The sequence below is a fragment of the Phycodurus eques genome, chromosome 1 (assembly GCF_024500275.1).
Source record: "Phycodurus eques isolate BA_2022a chromosome 1, UOR_Pequ_1.1, whole genome shotgun sequence".
In the NCBI taxonomy this organism is placed as follows: Eukaryota; Metazoa; Chordata; class Actinopteri; order Syngnathiformes; family Syngnathidae; genus Phycodurus; species Phycodurus eques.
The window spans coordinates 51,137,529-51,156,660 of NC_084525.1; the positions used below are offsets into that span (position 1 = coordinate 51,137,529).

The 19,132-nt window shown below is 42.0% G+C and overlaps 1 protein-coding gene across 1 annotated transcript; it reads right to left on the bottom strand.

The window, feature by feature from the left end:
- Positions 1-8,253: 8,253 nt before the first annotated feature.
- On the bottom strand, positions 8,254-18,600 carry LOC133413690 (dystroglycan 1-like). Its single transcript, XM_061698386.1, has 3 exons — positions 18,285-18,600; positions 12,250-12,796; positions 8,254-12,054 (listed from the first exon to the last, which is right to left on the bottom strand). Exons 2-3 carry the CDS (start codon positions 12,580-12,582, stop codon positions 9,736-9,738), a joined length of 2,652 nt encoding a protein of 883 aa, XP_061554370.1. The 5' UTR covers positions 12,583-12,796; positions 18,285-18,600; the 3' UTR covers positions 8,254-9,735.
- Between the last annotated feature and the right edge of the window lie 532 nt (positions 18,601-19,132).

Consider the following 19,132-nt stretch of genomic DNA (forward strand, 5'->3'; position numbering starts at 1 on the left):
TTTCTTTGTTCATGCGCCATTAATGCTGGAAAGGCTTGCAGTTTTACTGTGTCGCTGGAAAATAAACTCCTAGTGATACTGTGCTGAATATGTGCTGTCAGAATAGAAAGTAATACAAAAGGTTGGGAATTTAGTAAGCTTTTTACCTTAGTTATAAGAAGCTAGTACATTCAATGTGTATTTGATAATACCATTACTACTCGTACTAAAAAATAAAAAGTAGAGTGAAATGTACTAGATACAAAAAAAAATGAAAAAACACATCTGCACGCACACACTATCTAAATTGATTTATTCATGGTATTTATTAATTTAATTGGTTAATTGCATTTTTCAATTGTATTCAGTACATTCTTTCGTTGTATTCGAAAGCCTGACCAGGGACTAGAGACTGCAAATTAACGGAAGCTAAACATCTTCTATGCATCACATATTCCTATTTTTTATAGGCAACAAAAAAGAGCAATGGAAAGGAATACACTTCAGCACAATATATATACAACATTTATTCTAATAATTTATTCGAATAAGATACTGTTGCGGGCTTACTTGGTTTTGGATTGTGTCAAGGTTAACTAATGTTAGATGCTTCAGCATGCAATCAACTCAAGCTGACATTAATGCCTGGTCTAACAATTTGTTATCATAATTCATAAAGTTGGCTAAAAACAATGTTGTCCCAGAAGTGTTTCCTTTATAGCTCATATTCATTGTTTCTTGGTTCTGATTGCCTCTTGCCAGGTGGATGGTGACTTTGCGCTGGGGTTGACAACAAAACGCACTGAAGGAAACTATCGAACTTGAGAGACAAGCATTAGTTCTGCCTTTCTGGGTTGGTGCAATATCACGATTGAAATATTTACAGTACAAACTGTAGTGGTAGGAGAAGTGAACTGGGGGTTTTTCAGCGAGCACAAAACAACGCAATCGCCACAAAGCAATCTGATAGCCGAAAACATCAAACAATTCTCTTAAATAAGGCCATGAATGGGGAATATTTTGTTAACACTCGCTGGTTCACATTCCATGTCGCTGCTGTCCCAGTTTTTTTCCCCTCTGTCTTCTAAGACTCCAAGATCTCAATTAATCAAGACCTCAACCGCATTTGACTTTAACCTCTCTTTATTTAAGTCATTCTCATGTTGTGTCGTCAACGCAGGGGTTGAAAAAAATGTACGAGCCTATTTTGACAATGTAAGGAGTAGAAAGCAGATATCTGTTTCCAAATTTCCAAAATCAACAAGTCGTCACCCAATTAAAGTACAGATAGCTTGAAAATCTACTTAAGTACAGTAACAAAGTATTTGTACTGTGTTACTTCCCACCACTGATCAATGATCAGTGAGTCAACCTCAACCATTGCCATGACCTTTGCAGACTAATGTGTGGGTGCCACGGCGAAGGTAAAAGACAATAGATCTCTGTTTCAAGTTAGATTGACAGGTACAAGAATAGATTGAAGTCTTGTTCTTTCTGAACAAACGTTATTGAATATACATTAAACATGACAAGGTGCTATAGTTTGTTACTTTTCAAAACCACACATAAACAAACGGACCCATTCGAAAACAAACGGACCCATTCGAAGTGTGTACAGCTCCTTGAATACAAATTCTCTGGCCGCAATCATCTGCTTTTTTTCCCCACTCCTACCACAACTGTATAGCAAGCAGAGAGATATTGTAGAATCTGTGGGTCTTGGTTTATAATTCTGACAACCCCCTTTATTTGTATTTACCATTAGTTGTAGATGATGTCGATTGCACAACTATTGAATGATGATGTCTTTGCCCCCTGAAAAAACAACTCCACATATTTATGGTTTATTTTTTAATATTTTTAAAATGTATGGTTATTGATCAATGAGAAAGTAAAGAAATTGAACAGTGGGTGCCACGTTTTGTCTTTTTTGCTTCAATTCTATGGGCATTGTGCCGCTCCTTCTGGTGTGTGCAGCTTGGCGAACTTGGGGCAGTATAATACAGACATACTGTACATGGAAGCAGTCTCAGCTCCTCAGTAAGCTGCAGTAATATTAGTTGTTTTTCACAAGTATTATTATATTCAGGGGTGCACATAATTTTGGTCTGGTTCTCAAATGAGCACCAGAGGTTGTTCCCTGTGGGAACTCACCAAACAAGAAGCAATAGAAATTAAAAGCATGAAATGAAAGTCGATAGGCCACATAACCAGAAGGAAGAAATCAATCACAAAGCGAGTGTTGATGTGGAACCCACAGGGCAGACGGAGAATCACTTGGAGAAGAACCACAGAACAGGTTGTCTTGGCAACATCTGGGATGGAGGGCCCAAGACCGGAAAACATGGAGGAGCTTCGTAGATGGCCTATGTTCCTCTGGGAACTTAAAGGGTTTAAGTAAGTAAGTATACAGCACTCATATCTCCATTCTTCCTGATGTTGTGGCGCACAATGGATGCCATGGCGCCCTTAGCATTTGCCTACATCACCTAATGGGCTCCACTCGAGCTAAGCAAATTTCGAGTGACACTCTTTAGGTTTAAGGCAGACGCAAAAGTCAACTGCGTTTAAACAGAGGCATATCAACTGTGGCTTAAACAACGGTTGACAATTTCACAGAGGCTGTGAAATTTAAGCCCTTGATTTTAAGGAGTATCGCCGCAACAGTGAATCTCCTCGATCCCACTCATAGTTCACTTTTATTTGAAGGAGCAGCCGACGATTCGTGAAATACATATGGAAATGAATAGGACCCCTCTCTATAGCGTCCCTTTTCTATCTTTTCTAATTGCTCCAATACAATGACAAAGTGAACATGGACTTTTGGGCATTATACGTCTCATTTTTGTGGAATTGTGCTCAAACACCACTGCGGATTGTGTGTCTGGTTTTTAGCTAGCAGTGGAGTGTAAAGAGCTCTCCATTTGATTAAACTCTACCCAAAGGCTACATCAATTATGTATCTTCACAATGGAGTTAATGGACTGTAATAACAGCTGAAGATGACCTGACTACATTTCCACATGACATTACAAGAAAAATCCCACTTCACACGTTGCCTGCAATGAAAATCAGGTCTCCCTGAGTACACTGCATTTTCTTTTGTATATTCCTCTGTTCAGCAATAAAACACTTTTTCCTATGGAGATACGAGCGGCGTATGGTGGCAACGAACTCAACTCACTTCACCAATAAGCCGCAACTTGGCAGATACAATTGTTCAAAAAAGAAGTTTCAAGACGTTTAAGGCCATTCTCAGTTGAAGTTTATTGTAAAAAAAAAAAAAAAAAAAAAAAAAAAAACGTAAAACAAAGACAATTACACATTGTGCATTTAAAACAACATACCAACTTGGCCTGAGGAACGTCGCTGCTAGCTTAATGCTAGCACATAATGAAAAATGCCATTGACGGGTTGGTGATTAGCATTGAAAGTCACAGCTACAACAACTCATCTGATATTTGAACACGAAAAGTAGCGCAACACATGTAGACAGATAATATCACAACACTCACAAGCATATATTTTTTATCCTCTGCAAAAAAAAGGATTCATATTGTAACTTATTGATTCACTGAGAGAACTGGTGACTCTTACTCTGTATGAATGTATTATACTGCCCAATGGTGGCCAAGGAGCTCGAAGGAGCAGCAATGAATTGAACTGAAGCACAAAAGCGCAGTCACGGAACAAATTACACTCATATCTCAAGGCACCACAGTTGCTTCCTGAAAATTGTTTGCTTGTGTGCGCAGTTATGTCAGCATATCCACCTCATGATGCAACTTTTCAACACTTACAGCCTCTGGGCTTCGGGTCCCACGAGTCATCCCCTCACAGAAAGCAGAAGGGGCCCGCCAAGAACGGAGTGCCCAGTCCCGCTTACATATCTGGTCAACAAGGCCTGGTTCGGCCACGTTGCGTTGCGTGCACCGACGCGAGCCTGGCGCATGACAGAAAGCCTGTAAAAACCTTGAAAATACACAAGGCAGAGGCACAGTGAGCAGCCTTTGCCGTTTTGTTTAAAGATGAGCGTTATCCGGACTCAACATGGCGACCCGAGGTGCAGACTTCGGACCGAATCATGCTGCCGCTGGACGTAAGTTCAGTGCGAGAGAGGTGGACTCTGCTGTGATCTTGGAGAGTCAGCTCCCTGTGACCTCAGCGTGCCCCCCGCAACAAGCGTTGGCGTACCGTGCTGCTCGCACCAGTCTCGTCAGAATACGGCAAGCATATGTGATTTTTCACTCCCTTTTGAGTGAGGGAACCCTCCCAACATCTTTGTCGTGCCTTGGCAAAGAATGTTCTTCGTACATAGTGAAGAGGAGCATTTCCATCAAGGCTTTGGAATGGATCCAGTTTATGAGATAAGAGCCAAAATGCAATTAGTGCACACTTTCTCAATCTAAATGTGGAAGCTCGCTGTTGTTTCCGCATTCTCTCATTACGAGGGGTATCTTAGGAGACTCCTTGTGGGTTGTTTGCTTTGAGATGGAAATAAATCAGCTTCGAGTTGATTAAATAGCAAATATTAATGATACCTTTACTACTTTGCATATGATCCCCATCTAAATAAACGTATGTCTGAATAAGCTGCTGATAAATGATAATAACAGGTTTGGATTTTTGTTTACCACAGCTTGAGGCTGCTTGTTGCACCTCTGCAAACCAATGGCTGAGATTTGGGACGGTGTGCTGCTACTGCCACCTTGTGTACATCCAGGGATCGTCCTCTTCCCATCTGCCTGAAAGACTTGTGGGATCTTTGGGAAGCGTCCAAAGTTGTTCCTCCAGGAGCCAAAAAACACACCTCTGACTTTACTGCAAGAGGGCGCTGTGATCACTTTGGGCGTAGTTCATTCATTTGGACATACAAATGTTTTCATTTTTTGAGTTCATTCATTTGGACAGAAAAACAACCAACAACTTATTTGTTCATAAGTGTGAATGTGAATTTTTGGGAAACCAAAACCTATTGTGGGGGGGGGGGGGGGGGCTAAGACAATAAAGGTTGGCCATAAACACATACTACCAACTTTAGGGGGTGCTTTTTAGAAGCTTTGTAGAGGGGTTTCAGCGATGCCACTGCTACCAAGTATGCATTATTCATATTAAGCAAGATATTTTTCGTGCGGCCTTCAACTACTGTGTACGGGTCTACTTGTCCGCCAATTAGCATTCATCATGAGGCACTTTAAGACCTATTGTGCTCTCAGCTAAATGGGGAAACAGAGTCACATTTCCTCAGATTTGGCCATCTAATGAGGCCTATTACTTCGCTATGCCGCCCACCATCACACAGCTCTGCTATTTGCGCCAGAGTTGCAGATCGCATTACTGCCGCCTCCTGCACTCCACGAAATGAGTCTTTTTCTTAATCGAGCGAAAGGTTTTTGTCAATAACCCTTTGCTGGAGAAAGAATTGGTTTCCTGTTTTCCGGTGAGAACCAAATTAGGATGAGCCAATTAAAAGCCTGCTCTCAAAAACATGTTTGAATAGTCTTGTGCCTGTCTTGAAATAATGTATCGGTAATAAGATATTGTTGTACCGTCCTTATTTAATTCAATTCTGAAACATCTGCTGTACTGAATGACATTGTCAGTGCAAAAGCACCTCGTCAGCATCAACACATCAGCCACTGCGGCCTCTTCAGGCATTTATGATCATTTACATTAATTTTCACTTGTGATGTATAATTAATGAGTGCGGTGGTAGTGTGGTGATGGGGAGACTGGCAGGGCATAAAATACCACGTCTTAAAATCTATATCTTGATGCAAGCTCATTACCTACTATCAGCCACGGATATTGATTAGTTCAACTCCATTTGTGGATCTGAACGACTCAGCAGCAAATAGAGTCTTTTTCGAGAGTATAAATAGTCACTAACAATATACACTAACTAGCCACTACATTGACCACTTGGACAACATAATGATGTCCATTATCAGCCCCGAGCCAATATCGTGAATGCAAAAAGATCATAAGGTTCACTTTTGATTGACACTGGTGACCAAGCTAGCTAAGCCTTGAGATGTGAGTAACCCCAACTGACATTTTTTTGCTTTAACTTGAGAGCCAAAATTTGACATACAGGTGCCGTTTGGAAATTAGAGAACAGTTAAAAAAAAAAAAAAACAGGCTTCAACCTGTTTATTGCTGTTCCTAGTTGAAGTAAAATGTAAACATAAAACAAAGTGAATTACACATTGTGCATTTAAAACCACCACATACCGTTGCCTTGAAGTCCACTAGCTTAATGCTAACACATAATGGGAAATGCCATAGACTGGCAAACGAATAGCAATTGTGTTATAATGCTTTGATGAAGAGATATTTGAACACAAAATGGTGGCGCAACACATGTAGACAGATGCTATAACAATACTCACAGGCATATATTATTTATCTTCTGTAAGCATGAATAATATTACTGCAGATTTAGTGGTTGAATAAAACTCTTTGCCTCCATGACTATTATACTGGCGACACTGTGGACGACTGGTTAGTGCGTCAGCCTCACTGTTCTGAGAACCCGAGTTCAAATCCAAGCCCCGCCTGTGTGGAGTTTGCATGTTCTCCCCGTGCCTGCGTGGGTTTCCTCCCACATCCCAAAAACATGCATGGTAGGTTAATTGAAGACTCTAAATTGCCCGTAGGTGTGACTGTGTGCACGAATGGTTGTTTGTTTATGTGTGCCCCGCGATTGGCTGGCAACCAGTTCAGGGTGTACCCCGCCACCTGCCCGAAGATAGCTGCAATTGGCTCCAGCACTCCCGGGAACCTTGTGAGGAGAAGCGGCCCAGAAAATGGATGGATGGATGGATGGAATGACTACGACACTGCTGCCTGGTGGCCAAGTTGCACACACCAAAAAGCCACAATTAATTTGTGATGCAACTGATTATTATTTATTTTTATTACATTCTATTTGTAGTTTTTATAAAGTACAATAGTGATATTTTTCTTATTTAAAAAAAATGCATCTTCACGGAACAAATTTAACTCCTAGTTCAAGGGTTGGACTGCATTAATTTAACAATGTTTATTAATGATTGGAGTTGAAGAGTGGAACGGCACAATATCACAGTAGAAGCTGTTCCTAATAGTTACCATTATAGTCGTACATCACTGCAAATAATAATAATTTTAAAAAAAATTAGTACAGCTCTGAGAGTGTCAATCAAAACTGAGATTTGTCTTTACCCTCCTGTTTCTTGGGGCAATTTGACGAAGCACTACAAATTTTTTTGGAAGAAAAATATATTAGAAAATGGTTCAATTTGACTTGCAACTTAACAGGAAGTTTACAGGAAGACTTTGATGCAGCTTTTAAATTAGCGTCGTGTATACACAGACACTCCATAGAAGGCTAGTGCACTCATTTTCTTCTCAAGCTATGACGCCTGCAGCGCCCTTGATCGAGCCATGAGAGGTCAAAACGTGTGTGCACAGTCTCTCACTCACCGGTCCCATGGAGGTCAAATGGAGGCCGACATTTTAACTGCTGTTACAGTTCATACTGAGTTGCTATTTCAAAACATGGGCGAGCATTTTTGACTTGCAGCATACTGTATATAGAATTCGAAGCTTTGATGAAATGTTCAAATTACAAATACCTAAATATCCAGTGTGTATTGGGTTTCTATCTTCCAGTTAATTGCTGCAATCATTTGCAATTAACACTAATGTAACTAGCACTGAGCAAATTAAGGTCTCTGTTGTGCACCAAAGAGTGAAAGGTCAATCATTTTGTCTATTTGCATCCATTATCAGTTGCGTCCAGTGTCAACGTCGCTTGTTAATGATTCAGTAGCCCACTGCTTGTTTGGTGTCCAATTTAGACATGATTAGACTATTCAATATGAAACAGCCCACCTCATCATTACGAATTAGCAATTACAATAGCTAGATGTAATAAGAGTCAGGCAAACGGGCGCACAAAAGATCATGTAATTACTCCAACAAGGAAGAAATAGAACATTCATGCAGACTGGTGGGGTGGACGTAGCAAGGGGTTATGGGTAAGCCAATTTAACAAGAGCTGTAATGAATAGATTGGAGAGCAGATATTAGTCATTAGTGTTGTTGAGGTGTCTGAAGGAAAAGTGCTTTAAGTGTATAAAGTTTTGATAGCGCTCATGTCAGAAGACTCCAAGAGTGTCTTTGATTACACAAATGCAGTGCACAAACAAACGAGCTAAATGTGTGATCTTAGCTGAACAATACATAAGGAAAACATGCACAAAAACTGACTGTAGACAAAATTGGAGGCTTTACAAATTGTATTACATTTTATTAATATACCTTCATAAAACAAGTTTAAGACTGTATCAAAAACTCAGTAAAAACATTAGATTGTTTTCCTTTTTTTTACATTTTTCTAATGGTGCTATCAGGTATGAAATGTACATAATTCACATATTGTTTATTTGTTGCGATCATTCAGATACTATTTCTTTGTGATGGGCAGGTAAACGTTTTGCACACTATAAAGTTCATTATCATGATAGTGATCATAAATCTAAGCATACAATTAAAAAAATAATAATTTCCCACTGTGGCCCTTCTGTTCCCAACTAGGTTGACTGGTAAAACACGAACATGATGTGATTTGTTTAATTTCACAGGCACACAATTATTTACATCCCCGTGTGCGACACCAAGAGGCGAGGCAAAGCAACACAAGCGGTGACTCCTCACTGTGCTCTTAAGTTCACATTTCACGTTGTCAGCGCAACCATGAATCATCATCTCCGTGGAGGGTCGCCGTCTGACAAGCAACACTCGCATGTTGACATCAAAGACATTCTGTTTAGCTTTTCACACAAGTTTCAACTTTAGTTTGTTTTCTACTTTCAAAACAGATTGAAAAAAACTGAACTGATGAATGGTCCAAAAAAAACGGTGAAAAGACTTACAAAATTTGGCATTTGGTTGGAATGGAAATTCTAAGCGAACCAGCGACACAGCATCCACTGCCCACCTTAATTGTTGACCTGGCAACCTCCCGCACCATTCAGCACACCATAGCAACAACACAAAACATCTCAGACGGCAAGTTCAGCGGCGTGAAAATAATTTATAAAAAAAAAAAAAAATTTGAATTGATTTGTAACTAAATTAGAAATTCAATTAAAAATGTTTTTACTTTGCCTTAGCTAGTCTATTCTGTGTGAGACAAGATTGAACAAGCACTTACAGTCAAGAGGAAGCAAATTATGAAAAAAAAAATATGTATTTTTTTTAATAATGTGTGTTTATGCTTTCAGTTTGGTTTGTGGTGTTAAACTGCCCCTCGAAAATCTTTGCTAACCAAACTGAGGACAGATATGAGTGATACAGCTCTCGAATAACACGTCAAGGAGGCGCCTCGGGTCTGCTTAAAGGCCCAGTGGGCTTCAGTCTCTCCTGCTCTAATATTTTCTATACAATAGAAATAGTACATCACTGAAGATAAAATTCACTCTTCTTCTCGGCAAAAAAAAAAAAGAAAGCATTTCAAAGAGTCAAAAGCAGATCTGAAGAACAAAAAGAGAGCAAGCTAGAGAGAGAAGAGTGATGGAATTTCAAACTGTTCATCTATTTTGCTTGATCCAGTAGGAAAACACTGAATTATCTTATCCATGATGGTCAAAGTACATGTATGGTTGCCCGCATTTCATTGAAATCCATGTCAAGTTACGTCTGCAGTAGATTTCAACAAGTATCCCCCACAGTGCACCTGAATTCCAAACTGAAAGGCTCCAGTGAGTGTTAGGGAGGCACGTAGGGGGGCGGTGACCTGTAGGAGGTCATGTTCTTGGGGCGAGAGCCTTTGCCTTCGATAGGGACGGTAAACGGCGGCGGGGGCTGGTAAGGAGGTGCGTTGGGATCGTCATCCTGATAAACTGAATACTCCTCCAACAAATCCTGGTTGAGCAGGGTGCTGTGGGGGCCAGCCATGTTGGGGTACTCTGGAGGAGGAAGCGGTGGCTTTTCTTCCTGAAGGATGAGAGGGATGCTGGACGACGGCGGGGACTTAGAATCATCCAGCTCATCGGCAAATATTATGGGAACTCCTTTCTTGATGAAGGTAGCCTGTTCTTCCATGGTCATCTTCCCTCTGCGCTTCTTACGGTAGCAGACCATGGCAATGATGCCGGCGATTAAAAGGAGGGCCGCTACCACGACTGCTGGGATGACCGTGTGCAGGTAGACGTCATCGCTGCTTCTACGACCAGTCCCGGGTGAAGGTGTAGCAGTTGGAAGATCAGGGATTGGCGTAACCTCTCCTGGTGGGATGAAGGTGAAGCTTTGACATTTGTTTGCGCCGCGAACAGAGATGTTGATGGGTTTAAATTCAGGCTCCATGGCTTTGACGAAGGCGGGTTTAGGTGCGCCTTGCGGATCAGCAATCCTGTTGCTGAGAACTGTGATCTGCTCCTTAGGACAGGAACTCTGCGAAAGGCTATTATTGGTCCATTCTACCACAATGGAGCCCTTGGTGATGCTTTGTAAGGTCACTGTGCTACTATTGCGATCGCCAAGAGCATAAGCTAATTTCTTAGTCAGTAGAATCTTTTTATGGACGTCACTGCTTAGGATTTTAGGGTCACCCTGAAAACGGGCAGCGAAAACCACTGATGGTTTATCATTAGTTGACCAGTGGTTTACTTGAACCTCAAATGCATCCATGACACTCCTCCCACCTTTATCAGTGGCCAACATGAAGTACTCGTGTTTGCCTTTGTGTTGCTCCTCAGGAAGTCCATACAAAAGCTGGATGGTGCTGTTGAACTGAATCCAGGATGTTTCACTGACTGCCTCTCTGGGTGGATGCTTCAAAGTCAAACGCAGCTTGTCAGTTGTGCCATCCTCTTTGTCAAAGAACGTATCAGGAGGAATCTTTAGCTCAAAGTATGTGCCAACCCATGCATTGACCTGGTCGATTGGGTTGCGGATCTCGGGCATACTGTTGAGGTCTGGAGCCAAGGAGAGTGGGGTGGTGCGTTTAGGTGGCTTTGCTGTGGTGAATTTGGGCTCCCGGGGAGCTGGGGTTGACGTTTTGGGTTTCCTGGGCTTTCTTGTGCTAGAAGGTTTTGGTTTTGGTTTTTTGGTGGTGCTTGGTGGTGTCGGTAAAGCAGTGGCTTCCACAAATGTAGGTCTGGTCATGGTCGGTTGGATTGGGATGGTGCTAGTCGATCCCAATACTCTGGTGGGTTGGGGGGGACCAAAGACAGGTGTGTGGGCTATCTGATCTCTGACCCTCATAGTGGGTTTCACAGGAAGTGGTAAAGGACCCCGGACAGGGGGTGCAGAGTTGTCTGTTGCGGGGGCAATCGAGGGGGAAGTTGGGCTGGGAACAACACGCACAGGGGGTTCTGGGTAAGTGGTGGGAGGGAGCAGAGAGGGTACAGGAGTGGGAGTGTTGTACAACTGTCGTTTGACACGTTTGACGGCGTGAGGCTTTTTGTTGACAATGTGCCAACCAACCACTGGGTACGCAAGCTTGGCTGACATGGTTCCATCCTTTGCGGAGGACTGGACAATGCTAATGTCAGGGATACTGCTTTGGTCAAGCGCACATCCAAGTTTCCATGAGAGCAGAACTCCATTCTCCACCACTTTCTTGGCATTCCCCGGTCCCGCCATGAACGCAGACATGTCAAATAAGCGGTTGTTGACAACAGGGACAACCCTCATGTGCTCAGTAGGGACATGCGAGAATCTTCTCATAACAGTCAGTAAAGTGACCTTCTGTTCAGTAAGCATCTTTGTCAAGTCAGCATCAAGTATGACAGTGAGGACAGTGACAGGCTCCTCAGGGCCACAAGTGAAAGGCTGCAGACCACTGACGTCAGACTGCAGAGCGAGCAGGGACGGTTCTGTGTCTGCCCGTTCTTCTGGGTAGACTTCAATAGAGAAGACCGTACTGGGAAACTCTGGGCTGCCAGTCTTCTCATTAGTGTCTCGTCCAGACACTGAGATATGGTACACACCTTTATCTTGCTCCAGGGCCAAGCCTATCAGGAAGCAGCTCTCTTTGTCCCAATAGAGCCATTGTGGTAATGCTGGCTGTCCCATCTCAGTAAACTAAAAAAAAACAACAACATAAAAACACAAAAACTCACAGATCACAACAATTACTCAACCTGTAATTCCAATTTTCATAAATGGAAAAACAAACATACTCAGGTCTCTGACTAACAAAAGTGAGAGAGGGGAAGAGTGATGTTTTTCTCACTGGGTTTGTCAAGTGTAGAAAAGGTCTCTAGCCATAGAACTTACCTGGAGATTACAGCTGGCATTTTCAGGTACAAGTGGAATCCTCAGCTGGAACACCTGGCCCACAATGGCTGAAGAGTCGGGGATGCCGGTCTGCACGCCCCCTTTATTTACAGAAGACACTGGGGTAGCCATGACAGCGGAAGCAGCCTGGAGCTCGGAGAGCATGGATGACTGCATGGAAGCCTCCAGTTCCATGGGGAACCTGTCCACCTCTGCGTCTTGCTGTTCCAGTGCAGCACCCAGGGCCAAGGCTATCAGAAGCCCTGTTACCAGCAAGATAGTCCTACTTGAAAGCCTGGACCTCACAGTTTCTCCACCGCCCAAGTCTCCCATTTTATAGTGTATAGCAGTAGGCCCTTGAGCTTCCTAGCAGATGTCTATGAATGACTTAAGAGGCCACATGCACTGAAGTCAGTCAAATGATACGCTATGGGTCAGATTCCTTTGTTATTGGCTGTGCTCACTGATTGTGTTTTTCCTTTTGCTGTCCTCTGGGATCCATCAAGAGGGGTTTTTGGCAGCTGGTTAGACAGCCATGCCAGGCAAGCTACAAAAGAAGACAAAAACATGACTTTGGTATTATATATATAACATTGGTGCAAACATACAAGCGTGACTGCATTATGAAAAAATATGCTCATACCAAATAGTAAAATCATTTTGCCGAGATTTTCTTAGCCTAATAATCCAGACACTATATAAACTCATGCTGCAACTAACAGTACATTGGAAAGATCATATTGAAAGAAAAGGTAAGGTGCCTTAATTCAATTGTATGTAACTAAATGATTCAGTGTGTCTAAAAGGATGTGAAGGTTCTGACAGTTGTTTGCTTATCTTGCTTGTCAGAACTTGAGCAGGCTCTCAGAGCTGCTTTGACTTGACACACGAGTGGCCAATTATGACGACACGATGACATGCTTTGAGCATACAAATAACGTCAGTCATTGGCTAACTACCCACAGAAAATGTTATAATGTGTGTATGACTCAACAGATTAAAGTCAAATTAAAGCGAATCATTGTACAGTCAATTTAATAACATTTTGTCTCATATTCTTTGTCAAGCGGCACGATTGGCCGACTGGTGAGAGCGTCTGCCTCACAGTTCTGAGGACCCGGGTTCAATCCGCCTGTGTGGAGTGTGGAGAGTTTCCATGTTCTCCCATGCCTGCGTGGGTTATCTCCGGGCACTCCGGTTTCCTCCCACATCCCAAAAACATGCATGGTAGGTTAATTGACAACTCTAAATTGCCCGTAGGTGTGCATGTGAATACGAATGGTTGTTTGTTTGTATGTGCCCTGCGATTGGCTGGCAAGCAGTTCAGGGTGTACCCCGCCTCCTGCCCGATGATAGCTGGGATAGGCTCCAGCACCCCCGCAACCCTAGTGAGGAGAAGCGGCTCAGAAAATGGATGGATGGATGCTTTGTCAATGTACACCAAGGGGAGCAACTCATTCCAGCCCTTTTGCCAAGGTAGACCCGCATAAACTGTAAGGCTATGCAAGTAATCGATTTCATCAATTGAGTCAAGTTTATTTGGTCAGGAAGTGTCTAAAATGTCTTTTTTTGGTCAATAAAAAATATTTTTGCAGTTTCCGTAGTTGACCAGCTGACCTGCACTTCGACATGGCTGCGAACAGAAAGGAGCTAGTTTACAAAAGCACCGTCTGTGTTGCCAGATTAGCAGCACCCACTAAATCGGCAGCACTAAATTTAGCGAGTTTTCCGACCAGTTGTGAGAAGCAAAGCAAAGCAAATGTATTTATATAGCGCATTTCATACACCAGGTAACTCAATGTGCTTTACATGATTAAAAGCAGTTAAAAACAAAGAAAAAAAACAGCTTATAAACATTTAAAACAAAGAGAAAATTAAAATAAAATAAAAATACAATTAAAACAGCATACAGTGCAAGAAATATCATTTAAAAGTTGAAATGCTCTAAAAAGCATGGGAAAAAAAGAGTTTTTAACCTGGACTTAAAAACATGCACACCTGGGGTTGACGTCACTCTGTTGGCAACTTATTCCATTTGTGTGCAGCATAATATCTAAATGCTGCTTCACAGTGTTTGCTTTGGACTTTGTGCTCCACTATTTGACCTGAGTCTGTATGTAGATCTCAGAGCCCTACTGGGTTTGTATCCCATTAGCATTTCATTCATGTATTCAGGACCTAAACCGTTTAGTGATTTATAGACCAGTAGCAGAACTTTAAAATCTATTCTAAAGCTGACTGGAAGCCAGTGTAGCGACTATCTCTCCTGTAAGAGCAGGCAACATGAGCAGAATCATTATCACGTTGTTTTGCATATAACAAGAAAGGAGCCCAGTGGAAGGCAATCACGGAGTCAATCTACTGAACACTGCCACAGATACGGTGCCTATTTATACATTGCAAAAGTAGCCATTATTGACATGTTGGAAACTTTCGTCATGAGGTATGTGCTTCCAAGGCGCAGATAATTTACAGAGGTTGCCTTGCTTCACCTGTTCAACTCTATAGAAGAAAAGTGTGAGACAGTTGGTGGGGGTAGGGCATTTCTCTTTGACAATACACATTTATTTATATGGTCTCAGGAGAAATAAAGCAAAAACCAGAAGGGGGGAAAAAACAACAACAAACTGCTAAATTTGTTTTGGATAATGTCATTGTCATTTGTTTTTTCTATAAGAGCAGAAATTTCTTAAAATTGGAAATAGGATTTCTATAAAAAGAATCAGATTGTATTTTTGCCGAGCCCTAATAAAAAGTATAAGCTACTTTTTAAAACATTTTTTAATGGAAATCTCATCTCAGATTTTGCCAACAATATCACAACAGGTCAATTTGTCTGTTAAAAATATAAAGGAGGTGTTGCATTTGTTGTAGATCACATTACAAAGACTTGTTATCTTGAGGTTATAAAACGAGAATAACCCTATGATTGACCTGATACAAAAGCATCTGCAACAGAGCTGACACTTGCTTTGGCAATCAATCAACGGTGCTAGATGAAAAATTGCATTTCAATTATTTCTATTAATAAAATTTAAAATTAAAAATAAACAGCACAGCCACAATCCATGAAGGGGAAACTAGTATATTCCACTTTCTACGTAGGGTTAAACAAATTGAGACCATCATTCTCTGTACATATTCATGACCGGAAAATCTTGTATACCACACTAAAGAGCACAACAAAGCCATATTTCTGAAAAACGACTAAGCATGTCATTTTCTCCACAGTCAGTTCGATAAAATTCAAACCCCATGTGCAAAAACAAAAACAAAAACAAAAATCAAGACCTTAATGAAGACATAATGGCCAATAATCCATCTTAAAAAAGCTTGTTTTGAATGCAAAACATCTTGTTGGATTCATGTCTGTCCTTTAATGTAAAATACATTTGCATGAAAATAGGTTTTGCCCATAGGCTTGGTTTTATTCCGAATGAGCACTACAGCTCACCTCGGGCTATTAGCACACACAGCAAACAATCTGAGCATCAAAGTAAGCTCTCCACAATGTGGCCTAGATTCCATCCTGGTAACTCTCAGTGAGCAATAGCTATACCACAATCCACAAATCATCACTTCCCAATTTCCCAATGCGGATTTGCACTTTTATAACTTTATATTCTAATGTGCAATATAAAAATATGTAAATGAAACAAAACAGCATGGACTGAAAACCACACTTATTGGCCTGGGGACAGAGCATGACATTTTAGTGTTGATACAGCTGAACCATGTAATGAAACAGTGCTAATAACTGAATATATTAATTAGGTATTATTAGCTGATTTGAAGGCGGCACGGTGGAGGACTGGTTATAGCGTCTGCCTCACAGTTCTGAGGACCGGGGTTCAATCTCTGGCCCCGCCTGTGTGGAGTTTGCATGTTCTCCCCATGCCTGCGTGGGTTTTCTCCGGGCACTCCGGTTTCCTCCCACATCCCAAAAACATGCATTGTAGGTTAATTGAAGACTCTAAATTGCCCCTAGGTGTGAATGTAGTGGCAATGGTTGTTTGTTTATGTGTGCCCTGCGATTGGCTGACAACCAGTTCAGGGTGTACCCCGCATCCTGCCCAATGATAGCTGGGATAGGCTCCAGCACTCCCGCGACCCTTGTGAGGATAAGCGACTCAGAAAATGGATGGATGGATAGCTGATTTGACACTCACAAATGTAACTAGTATAAAGTTGAGTTCAGTACACAAGATGGTAAGGCACTAGTTGTCATTGTAGTTATTGTTAGCGGAGCCTATATTAAATGTATTCGCAGAGGAGAAATTCTACTATTGGTTCACGTGTTTTGACATTTTCTCATAGCGGTAAATCTCTATTTGCGAAAAACACAGCCCTAATAACGTTTCAAATACATGGTGTCATAAATATAATTGTGCCTCATTATCATCATGAAAATGTTTACAAGCGCTCTGGACCTATTCTATAAAAACATTAAAACATGCTAGAAGCATAGTAAAAAAAAAAAAAAAAGCCCCAAAGGAAAGCTAAAGCTCATATGAATACATAGCTGCTTACTGTATGCTTATTAAAATATAATTTTAAATAGAGTCGTTTAACGTATGGGAAACAGAACAGTGGCAGATTTGCCTCTGGGTGATTTCACTGAGGCCTGCACGAGTGGGAGTGGGGTTGAGGCAAATCAGCTCACCACAGCGGTGTTCTTGATGTATGTCGTTCAAAGGTATTTAAAAATGGAAAACTATCACAAATAATTAGCTCTCGGATGCACAGCGGCGCTCGGGGCCAATTGAATTGACGTAGCACATGCAGCAGCCTCTCCAAAGAACCTGAGCTGAATAACAAACATTCAGAAGACAAGCTTGCATGTCCCTCCGCACTGTCCAACAAAGTCATGGAGCATGTGGTGCAAAAAAAAGACAGGAAAAAAAAAAAAGGGGGGGGGGGGGTCTTGGGCACTGCATGTTACTAAACCACCAGTGCTTGACATTAACAAAAAGTTGTTTTTTTTTTTCTAATATAACTGCGGTTATCTGCAGCCTAGCAAAAGTCTGTCAAATCTCAAATCCTTTCAGCTTTAATGTGAAAACTGGCAGTGATTATGATCCACCTTGTAACTATCTAAAGGACCCAGCAGCAGCTAGTGACTGGAACACACTGAAATGGAGAAGTAGCTCGAGATAGAAACATGAGCGTAAAGCAACCCTCTTTAAAATGATGACAAAAATGCTATATGTCAGCAAACTGCCAAAATGACTCCTTCCCAAGATTTAGTAACATATATGGCGAAACAGTAACAAAAAGCGTCGTTTTGGAGAAGGAGCTGAAAATTGCATTTGATGTTCGAATTATATGAAGTTGTCAGCTTTTTAGATTTTTTTTTTCATTTTGCAATTCTGCAAGCTCGTTTCTGTCTTTTAATCGTGCTAGCTAGCTAAACAGTGTGTTCTGATATCACACTAGTTTCTGGGCCCGTGTCGTTTGCCCTCGGTCCGACTATTACGCTCACTATTCGGGCCCTAAATAAATAATAAAGCAAGCGATAATGTTGATATCGAGTTTATGATGCTTTCAAAGAGACGCGTAAATATTGGAGTTGACATTATTATCGATCAAAAAGTGTAAATGCAAGCCCAATTTGGCCATGCCCCGCGACTGGCCGATGCTAGCAGACGTGCACCTGTTTTTATTCTAGGCGGATGAGAGGAGGGAGCCGCCGCCGTCTGCTCAGGCATCCGACTCCACATCTGCACACCAAAATACACCGCACGACGGCCGAATGAATGTACCGGTTTGCCAGTCAAATAGCGTTCCTTGGCAATGTATGAAATCGGGCCGAGGTGGCCTCGTCGAAGCGGGGCAGAGTGAACTGAGCGGTCGTTGTCTCGCCAAGTGTTGCTAATTAGCAGGCTAACACCGAGACAGGAAGAAGACGGCGACAAAATGTCACATTATCCTTCTTCGTCGGAGGAAAAAGGCCCCGTGTTAATTGTGACAACGAGCACAGGCTAAACACAACTACCAGAGCGGCTTTTGGAGCACAAGCAAGAAGCGATACTGACCTTGTTAGCGAGCTAACGTTAGCTACCTCGCGCTGTAACGTCTCCTCCCCGAGCCACGAAGCGCCGCTGAGGCTTCCAAATTGCCATCAAAAAAGTGTGGGTTTCCCCCAACCCTCGACACCGCAAATGAATAGCTAGTATGCGGTAAGAAAGCGGTCCGAGCTCGGCGTCGCAGTTTATGTCTGGGCTGTTTGGTTCATAAATAGACAGGCCACTGCTCTGGATTGTGATGTGGTCGCCGACTGGGCTGCCTACGTCCGTCCTCCTACCAGCCACCGAGCGGGCGAGCGGGCGGGCGGCGAGCGAGCAAGTTGAGGCCAGCGAGCCACCAGGCAGGCGGGCAGGGGTGACTCCTCCCTCCTCGGTGGAGGTAGCTGACATCCAGGTGAAAGTCGTGCACACTTTCAGTTTCCAGATACGTCTGCGCGAGTAGCCACACACCATGACATAGAAGACCCACATCATAGATCTCATCGTAATAATTTTTAAAATAAATATATAGCAAATTTCATACAAAGATTGCAGCTCCAATGTGCTTCACAATAAAAGAAGGACCATCAAAAGGAACATAAGAGCGTTTAAAAACACAACAAAATCAGAAAACAACAGTAAAAGAAATACTTGTCATTTAAAAAAACATGTTTAAAACCTGTTCTGAGGTTTCAGCCCAATATTTTAAAAATATTTCCAGCCAAGTGTTAATAAAATGTGTAAATAAACGCTATTAATAACCTATCATGCAGCAGCATACAATCAATAGGGCAATAGGTACTAAGATGCGAGGCAGTGTTAAAGCTTATTAAAAGGTAATTAAAGGCTATCGTGAGCAGGTATGTATTTGGCCTACT

Excerpts from the sequence above, each read along its gene's own strand:
- LOC133413690 (XM_061698386.1), bottom strand. The coding sequence starts at position 12,582 with ATGGGAGACTTGGGCGGTGGAGAAACTGTGAGGTCCAGGCTTTCAAGT. Across the intron at positions 12,055-12,249 it reads ATGCCAGCTGTAATCTCCAG|TTTACTGAGATGGGACAGCC; the intron begins GTAAGTTCTATG and ends GTTTTTTTTTAG.